The sequence below is a fragment of the Phaseolus vulgaris genome, chromosome 1, assembly GCF_000499845.2.
Source record: "Phaseolus vulgaris cultivar G19833 chromosome 1, P. vulgaris v2.0, whole genome shotgun sequence".
In the NCBI taxonomy this organism is placed as follows: Eukaryota; Viridiplantae; Streptophyta; class Magnoliopsida; order Fabales; family Fabaceae; genus Phaseolus; species Phaseolus vulgaris.
Genome location: NC_023759.2, coordinates 20,710,651 through 20,720,667, shown reverse-complemented (window position 1 = coordinate 20,720,667; position 10,017 = coordinate 20,710,651). Strand labels below are relative to the sequence as shown.

General features: G+C 48.5%; 1 protein-coding gene across 1 annotated transcript; it reads right to left on the bottom strand.

Annotated features, from left to right (window-relative positions):
* Positions 1 to 8,501: 8,501 nt before the first annotated feature.
* On the bottom strand, positions 8,502 to 9,137 carry LOC137815659 (lysine-rich arabinogalactan protein 18-like). Its single transcript, XM_068618771.1, has one exon. It carries the CDS (start codon positions 9,135 to 9,137, stop codon positions 8,502 to 8,504), a length of 636 nt encoding a protein of 211 aa, XP_068474872.1.
* Positions 9,138 to 10,017: the final 880 nt, after the last annotated feature.

Below are 10,017 nucleotides of genomic sequence, written 5' to 3'. Positions count from 1 at the left end.
ATCTTTAATTTCTTACATATTTTATTTTTTATATTTATAATTTGATTTCTATTAAATGAATTTATTTGATTTCTATTAAATGAATTTATTTGATTTTTATATGTAAGTAAATCTTTTATATTTAATTTATTTTATTATAGGAAATTAAGATGAATATACCCAATCAAACTACCGAACAAGAAGATGAAACAAAACCTTTGTGGAGATATGTTTCAAAGTTAAGGAAAACTCCTGGTGGTGGAAATAATATGATCAAGTGTAGCTTGTGTGATTTTTCATTTAATGGATCTTACACTCGAGTAAGAGCTCATTTGTTAAGAAATACAGGGGGAGGAGTTATAATTTGTGCAAATGTGACCCCGTCAAAACTGGTTGAGTTCAAGAAATTAGACAATGAAGCATATTGAAAATAGAATATTAAAAAAAGAATAAGGTTCATTTGCCACATGTATATGATGAAGGAAAGCAGACCAACAATGATCTTAACCTAAAACTGAAAGGTTATTTACAAGCTGCTTTCAATATTCAAGCGAAGATACTTTTGATTGTGAAGTTGCGAGGATATTTTATTCTTCAGGACTACCATTTCATTTAGCAAGAAGTCTTTATTATAGGAGTGCCTTTTCTTTTGTAGCTAATACTTCTAATCTTAGTGGGTATGTACCGCCAAAATATAATAAACTGAGAGGTCATTTACTTTCAAAGGAAAGAAGGCACGTAGAAAACCTTCTGCAACCTATAAGAAACTCATGGAATCAGAAAGGTGTAACCATTGTTAGTGATGGGTGGAGTGATCCTCAAAGAAGGCCACTTATAAATTTTATGGTTATCACTAAGATTGGACCAATGTTTTTGAAGTCAGTAGATGGGTCTGGTGAAATAAAGGACAAAGATTTTATTGCTAAACACATGAGAGATGCAATTATGGAGGTTGGGCAAAAAAATGTGGTACAAATTATAACTGATAATGCATCTCTATGTAAGGCAACAGGTATGCTCATATAATTAGAATTTCCTTCAATCTACTGGACTCCTTGTGTAGTGCACACCTTGAATCTTGCATTGAAAAATATATGTGCAACAAAAAATACCGAAAAAAATAATGATACTTATCAACAATGTTCTTGGATCTCACAAATTGTTGATGATGCAACCTTTATTAAAACCTTTATTATGGGGCACTCTATGAGATTATCAATGTTCAATAACTTCAACTCATTGAAATAGCTTTTTTTTGCTTCAACAAGATTTGCTTCAACCATAGTCATGCTAAAAAGGTTTAGAAGTTTGAAGAAAGGGCTCCAAGAGATGGTTATTAGTAATGAATGGTCTTCTTACAAAGAGGATAATGTCGATAGTGCACAATTTGTGAAAGAAACTTTGTTGAATGATAATTGGTGAATGAAGGTTGATTACATATGTAACGTCCAACCCTCGGGCGTTGACCGGACGGGGGCGTTGACCGGCCTCGGGCGTTGACCAAAGTCAACATGATGGGGCTCCGAAGTTGGAACTCACAGAAAGTACAACAGGCCGGGAAAGTGTTCCCTTAGGCTCACAGGTTCGCGGGTGAGGGCGACCGTGGAGGGGGCAGCACGGTGGCAGGGCGTGGAGGCCTCGGGCCTCGACACCTCAATAGTAAAGATAGACAAAGAAATGTGGTTTTCAAGCCACACCCCCAGTTACCAGTAGGGAGAGACCCAACTCACGAGGGATTCGTGCATGAGGTGTAGGGACGCGGTAGTACGCACCATCGTCAAAGAGCCACTGGGACCGAGACGACCCGAGGGAGGGTCACGTCCCAGAGGGTGATCTGCATGCATGGCACGTGAGGAAGGCATGTGACTCCCAGGGCGGATGACTCGGAGGTTAGGTGCATGAGTTGGCACCCAAGCAGTCATCCCGTTCCAGTTGCACTACGACAGGGAAATCTTACACACTGGACGACCCTAAGTTTGGGCGTTAGTGTCGCTAAGACGCGCCTACAGAACGCTTAAGTCACAGCTAAACAGGAGGGCAATAACACCAAAGGTATATAAGGTTGACAACAGACATAACTAAGGTACGTTTTGACATTTTACAGAAACACTCTACGCTTTCGTAAGTGCAAGTAACGCATTTCCGAGAGTGAACATAGTGAGAGGGAACACACAGTGATCTCAGAGTGATAGTTTGACGTTCATTTTCCGAGATACTGACTTGACCGTCGGAGTGCAAACGGCCGCGAGGGTGCCCTTTGTTTCTCTGTTTTCAGGTGATTCTACCGGAGGAAGGGAACGTTGGAGCGAAAGGTTCTTGCAAGTGAAGTCAACAAAAACGCACGAAGACGTTAGGTCAACCGACGGGAACATTTGGCGCCCACCGTGGGATACGATCTAAAACATTTGTCCCAACCGCAAGAAATTTCAAGATTCATCAAGAAAGTTCAAGATTCATCGAAAAAAGTTCAAGATTCACCAAGAAAGTTTGAAGTTTCGTTAAAACAGTTCAAGATTCGTCAAGAAACATCCAAGAATGAGGAACACCAGGCAAAGTTCTACGGCGCATGTGGGAAGTGAGAGCTTGACCCTACAACAGGTGATGGAGATGATGCAGGGCCTCCAGAAGGCGGTGGCGGCGTCAAAGGCGGAGCAGGAATGTATCCAGCTGGACCTTGCAGCGTCGCAAGCAAGAAATGAGGAGTTGCACCGCACCAACGAGGAATTGCGTCGCGGGTTGCTTAACCAGGCTGGGAGTCGTGAAACAGAGGATCAAGAATGTGTTACACCTCCCAGAGAGTTCCACATGCCCTTCTCGCAGGCGATCATGGATGCGGTGATACCGTCCACGTTCGTAGGGCCGAAAGCTACGTTTACTAGTATGGAAGATCTAGAGGCACATCTCACTGCGTTTCACACGCAGATGATGCTGGTTGGCGGTTCTGACGTCGTGAGGTGCAAGTTGTTCATGAGCACGTTGGTGGGGATAGCAATGGATTGGTTCATCAGTCTCCCAGACAGCCACGTGACTTCGTTTGCACAGTTGTCACAGTTGTTCAGGGAATAGTATATCGCGTACCGCGCTCCCCCACCTAATTCTTACGATCTTTTTGACATAAGGTAGTACCAGAGGGCGCATTCTCAGGGTATAATCAGATCAAGATGCACCCAGAGACGAGTGTAAAACAACGTTTATGACCGAGACGTCCTGTTATTGTTATACAGTGATGCCATTCAGTCTAAAGAATGCGGGAGCCACATACCAGAGGCTGATGGACAGGGTCCTTGCACCCATGCTAGGAAGAAACGTCCATGCCTACGTAGATGATATGGTGGTGACCTCGCAGGAGAGGGGTCAACACATAGCTGATCTGGAAGAGCTATTTGCTACAATAGCAAAGTACCGCTTGAAGTTAAATCCCGAGAAGTGTGTGTTTGGGGTCGAGGCGGGGAAATTTTTGGGTTTCCTACTCACTAAGCGTGGGATAGAGGCAAAGCCAGACGGCGATTCTCGCCATGAGGAGCCCTGCCTCGATAAAGGAGGTACAACAACTGACAGGGCGGATGACTGCCCTGTCCAGATTTGTATCCGCTGGAGGAGACAAGGGTCACCCTTATTTCCAGTGTTTGAGAAAAAACAGCTGGTCTGTATGGACCGCAGAGTGTGAGGAAGCATTCCTCAAGTTAAAGGAGTATTTGGTCACCCCTTCCGTGTTGTGCAAGCCACAGCTAGGCGTGCCGCTCTAATTGTATTTTTGCAGTGAAGGAGCGAGCGATCAGCTCAGTCCTCGTTAAAAAGCAGGACCAGACGCAAAGGCCAATATATTTTGTAAGCAAAGTACTGCAGGGGCCAAAGGTGAGATATCAGGCCCTGGAGAAGACGACCCTAACCATGGTGTTCTCGGCCAGGAGGCTTCATCATTACTTTCAGAGTTTCACGGTGGTGGTAATGACGGACCTACCTATCCAGAAGGCGTTGCAGAAGCCAGATGTAGCAGGGAGAATGGTACGCTAGGTCATGGAGCTCTCGGAGTTCGATGTTCATTATGAGCCCCGAGGCCCCATCAAGGGCCAGGTGTACACGAATTTTGTAGTAGAGCTCTTCCCAGGAAGTGCGCAGCCAGAGAAGGAGGTCAGTTTTCGATGGGTGCTCTCGGTGGATGGGTCCTCCAACCAGTAGGGGAATGGAGCAGGTGTAATCTTAGAAGGGCCAAACGGGTTGTTGATCGAGCAGGCCCTGAGGTTTGCTTTCAAGGCAAGCAACAACCAGGCGGAGTACGAAGCCCTCATAGTTGGGATGCTCCTGGCCAAGGAGATGGGGGCACAAAGCCTACTGGTGAAGAGTGATTCCCAGTTGGTTACGGGTCAAGTCACCAGGGAGTATCAAGCCAAGGACCCACAGATGGTCGCATACCTGGGGTATGTACAAGTCCTGAGGAAGGCATTCGCGGTGTTTGAGCTGGTGCACGTCCCGAGGGAACATAATGCTCGTGCTGACCTACTCGCCAAGTTGGCCAGTTCGGGCAAGGGGGGAAGGTAGAGGACAGTGATACAGGAGACCCTTAAGACACCACGGACGTTTGTCGCTGATAACATGGTAGGCGTCCATCAGATCAGTACGTTTAGAAAAAGGGCGAGGAGTCACCGGTCGCTGACTCAGAAAGCGCTGAGGACGGCCAGTGTGAGTGCCTATTCGGTCTCGATGGGAGAAGGGGATCCTATGAAGAGGGGGACACGTGGATGACGCCCTACAGACGCTACCTGGCTTATGGGATACTCCCATTGGAGCCCGAGCACGACAAGAAGATAAAGAGAAATTCTGCCAAGTACACCCTTCTGGATGGGGAGTTGTTCAGGCACGGTTTCACTCACCCAATCCTGGTGTGTGTGGGTGGAGAGTAGGGTACACGTATAATGGCAGAGCTCCATGAGGGGATTTGCGGTAGTCACGTAGGAGGACGCTCTTTGGTGTCGAAGGTAGTCCGTGCGGGTTATTATTGGCCCACGATGAGAGAAGATTGCATAAGGCACGCCCAGCGGTGTAGGCAGTGTCAACAACACGTCATTTGGCATAAGGCACCTCCAGAAGAGCTGAGGTCGATTTACAGCCCGTAGCCTTTTCACACGTGGGGAATCTACATTCTGGTGCCCTTCCCTTTTGCGATAAGGCAGATGAAGTATTTGGTAGTGGCCATTGAATACTTCACGAAGTGGATCGAGGTTGAACCGGTAGCACAGATTATAGCCCATAAGGTGCAACACTTTGTGTGGAGGAATATAGTATGTCGTTTTGGCGTGCCAAGGCGTCTTGTCTCTTACAATGGTACACAGTTCGCAAGCCAGCAGCTGGGCAAGCTATGTACAAAGGTCAGGATAAAGCAGGTGTTCGCATCGGTCGAGCATCCTCAGACGAATGGGCAGGTAGAGTCCGCCAACAGAGTCCTACTCAGGGGTCTGAAGAGGAGACTCGAAAAGGATAAGGGGACCTGGGCGGAAGAGAATCCTAGAATACTATGGGCTTACCGCACCACGCCTCAGTCCACCACTGGAGAGACACCTTTCAGTTTGGTGTACGGGTCGGACGCGATGATCCCAATATAGATTCAGGAGAGCTCGCCGCGCTTCCAGAGCTTCGTGGTTGAAGAGTCCAATGAAGAGAGAAGGGTGAACCTGGATCTACTGGACGAGGTGAGAGAGGAGGCGAGGATCAAAGCTGAGGCAGTAAAGAGAAGGGTGGAGCATAAGCACAGTTCCAAGTTAAAGCCCCGACAGTTCCAAGTCGCTGACCTGGTAATGCGGAAGGCTCACCCATACCAGTTGGAGAACAAGTTGTCCCCCAAGTGGACTAGCCCCTTTAGGGTGACGGAAGTCCTGGGAAACGGGGCGTATAGACTTGAGACCCTGGAGGGAGGCCCCATTCCTCGGACTTGGAATGCAGTTGTTCCTACCGGTTGACCAGATTGTTCTTCGTACGTAGCTTCAAGCTACGTATCAAGGACTCCTTCGTCTTCGTTCCAATCTTCACCCTTCGTCGCCGTGAATACCTGAAACAGAGAGACAAAAGGGCGTCCTCACGACCGTTTGCACTCTGACGCTCAAGTCAGTACTGGCAGAAAACACCATGCACCTCCGTATCTGAACACCGCAGACACCGTGATCAGAAGGTGCGTAACTAAATTCTCTCTCGTTCTCAAGTCACTCGTGCGTACAGTGTGAAAGCGTAAAATGACTCAAAACGTGTAAAACGTACCTTAGTCTGCTGACAACGAGAGTTTTTATACCTTTCCAGTGTTTCTGCCACGTGTCTCCTTCTGACTTGAGTGTACCTCTGCGCGGGTGGCCTTACGACACTGTAACCCAACTTAGGGAAATCCCAGTGTGTAAGTCTCCCTTCTCGAAGTGCATCTGGCGCGGGGGGTGACTACCTGGGTGCCAACTCATGCGCCCCAGCTCCTAGACACTCGCCCTGGGAGTGTCTCTGCCCTCCTCACGTATCATGCATGCAGATTACCCCTTGGGACGTGGCCCTCTCATGGGTCGTATCTATCCCAGTGGTTCTCTAACGGTGGCGCGTACTACTGCGTTCCCACGCCTCATGCACAGATACTCCGCGAGTTGGATCTCTCCTTGCTGGTACTGGGGGTGTGGCTTGGAAACTACATTTCTCTTCTATTATTACTCTTTCGGGGTACCGAGGCCCGATGCCTCCACGCCCCTACCGTGCCACCTCCTACTGTGCCGCCCCCTCCACGGTCACTCCCACTCGTGGGTATCAGGGGGTGGCACCACCCAACTATAAGCACTCCTTGGTCCGAACCCAGTCAACGCCCGAGGCCTGGTCGACCCCTTCTCACCTCACTGCGCCCCTGATGGGTCCTACCAAGTGTTAACTTTGGTCAACGCCCGAGGACATGTTGGTACACCAGCCAACCTCAAGTTTTATTTAAGTTAAAAACTCTTGCATTGTATATAGTTTAAGGGGACACTCTTTTTCCCTTACAAGGGTTTTTTAATGAGGTCACCCAATAAAAATTACATTTTCAAGTATTCCTGAGTTTTCTGTACAATGCAGGGGAGAACGTTGTCGCTCTGGTGTTTAGACACCTTGAGAGGGAGGGGTAGCCTCCTTCGGGGCACCTCCTCCTCGAGCGTGGGCGCCAGGCGCGGACAACATGGTTCAGTAAGAAACGAACCCGTTGCCTTGATGTTTAGGCACCTCAAGGAAGAATGGCAATGCCTTATGGTACGCCTCTCCTCGAGTGTGGGCATCAAGCGTGACTAGCAAAATTCGACTGGTGATGAACAGGTTGCCTTGGTGTTTAGACACCTCGAGAGGGAGTGGCAGTATCCTTCGGGACGCCTCCTCCTCGAGCGTGGGCACCAAGTGCACCTGTCGTCTTGGTGTTTAGACATCTCGAAGAGGGCGGCAGCTCCCTCTGGGGACGCCTCCTCCTCGAGCATGGGCACCAAGTACAAACAGTAGGCTTCAGCCAGATAATTCCTCCTTCGCCTCTGAGCGAAGATGAGGCCAAAAACACGCCTTGAGGGTAGACACCCCAAGACAGCAAAGTGTAAGCAAGTGTCAAAGCAAAAGGTTCCTTGTCCAGAGCAAGAGGTGAAGACAAGGGAGCTCAAAGGATCACGCATACTTGCTGCCTTCGCAAGTCGTTAAGCAAGTTAAAGAGAGAAGGTGAGACAGCATGCTACCTAAGGTTCAAAGTTTTAGAGAATCTTAAGAACGTCGTATGAAGTTAGCGTCAGAAGCGTTGTTAATAAAGGAAGCAAGTAAGAGCACAAGCAGAAATGAATAAAGCATCTAAATTAAGGTGTAGGTGCATTCAAAATTATAAGTGTTCTTGAGAATACAGTTCAAAGCTTAGAAGACTAAGAGGCATTATGTTTAGAACGCCTTGGCACAATTTATCCATCGACGATGTGGTTAGCCGTTGCGAAAGGAGAAGTGTCCATCTCAGGGTGCTTGCAAACAACCTGAGTCAGGGCATCTTCGAACCTGGCGGCATAGGCATCAACAGCGTCATCAAAGAGTTCTGTTTTGGCCTTCTCGAAGCCCTCAACTTGGGCAGTCATCTCCTTCTCAGTTTTCTCTGTAAGCTCCCCCTTGGTCTTCTTAAGGTTTTCAGCCTGCTCAGTAAGTTCCTCCTTGATCTTCTCAAGGGTCTCAGTTCTCTCAATGAGCTCAGTTTCAACCTTACCCAGATGCACCTCTCGGGTAACCGAGCACTCCTCGAGGCTGACCATTTTAGCTTTGGTGGCCTCAGCAGCTTCTTTGAGTTCCACCACCTCAGCACGTAGTGGCACCACTTTATTGAGCAGGGTGGTGTATTTTTGGCCTTCCTCGTGAAGTCTCTTGTTGGCCTCCAGCTCAACCTTTCGAAGAACGCCCAGCTCTTAGGTCAGAGAGGTTTCCCGGATGAAGAAGCATTAAGCCTGGTTGGCCAGTTGCTCCTTAGCTTGAGCCAGTTCGTCTGCCAGGGCTTGTTGCTCCTTGGTCCTCACCTCAGCCTAGTGGAAAGAAAAGTTGACACGAGCAAAGAATCCCCCAAGGCTGAGGGCCATGCCCTCTTGCAGTGCCTCATCAACAGAGTTTCCCATGGTCTCTTGTTTGTAGCCTCTCAGGATCTGCTGGAGGACCAGGGGAAGCTCAGGAGCAGGCTCATGAACACTCTCGGCCCCTTCCTCGATTGCAAGAAAGTTTGGAGGTGAGGAGACGCTTGGAGGGTTGTCCCTGATTAAGGCAGGGCGCCTGGCAGAAGAAGAGTGGGAGGTGGCTACCATTGTGGTTTTCCTCCTCTTGAAGGCAGGGCCCTCCACGGTGTTCTCATCGTCGTCAGAAGTGATGAGCCCCACCCCTTTGTTTTTCTCTAGGGGGCCTGGAGGTGGAGAAGCCCTGATTGTGGCCAGAGGAACAACCGCAATGGGAACTGGAGAAGTGGGGGCAGGTGTAGCTTGTGGTGAAGCGGGAGCAGAAACCGCTTGTGGCGAAGCAGGGGTAGGAGTGGTCTGAACAGAGGGTGCAAAAGGAGTAGTAGGGGAGGCCGACGGGGCAGGATGTGCAGAGGTACCTTCCTTGGTAGTTACATCATCACGAGTGGACAAGACATCAATAAGCCTAACCCGCTTCTCTGCGTTCAGCACCATGCCTGCACCAAAGAGGAGGAGATAAGAATAAAGTAAATAAGAGGAACCAGAGAGCCAGTGCAAGTATGAGTCAACAAATACAAAAGAGGCATAAGTAGAGTGAAGTATGAAGAAGGTTAGGAAATGATTCCTATACCAATATAGCCAACGAGCCTAGTTGGGCTATATTCGTTTTTGATAAGTTCAACGGTGTTGAAGATCACCCCCAGACTGGCCAAGACCTGACATACCTTGCGATCAGCTGAAGAGAGCTCATCCAAGGTCTTGGCCTTCTTGAACTTGAGCTTCTCTACCCATTATAATGGAAATCCATCAAGGGCAATACGGTCACGTTCAGAGCAGCATACCCTGAAGAATTTTCCTTTGAATCCTTTATAGGATTGCTGGAATAGAGTGAGGATAACTCTCCCAGTTATCCCGCTAAAGCTAACCCATAGGTTCTTCCCTGGGCTTTTGGCTTCAAAAAAGTGTAGAAAGACATCTACTGATGGGGGATGGTCGAAAAAGATACAGATGATGGAAAATGCTCTGATGAAGGCAACGTTGATCTCAGTTAGTAACTCCCTCTCAAAGCTATTGAAGGGAGGCGCTGCCTAAGGCGTTTAAATACTGTTTGGTAGAAGAAGAAGAATGGTTCCCCGTCGTTGGAGCGATTATCAACACAAACAGGTTCACCAGCTATGCAAGGGTGAACGGAGATGTAGGCGTCGTGTTCCCTCCCGAACGCTCTACCCTTAAAATCGGGTTGACTATCCAAGTGAGCCCTCCAGTCCGCAAGGGAGGTCAGGGAGGAGGTTTCAGCGAGGAGTTCGTCGAGGGCCCAGGGGTACAAAGGTGTATAATTGATGCTGGGAGGAAGAGGGTTGACAGTGACTTTCGT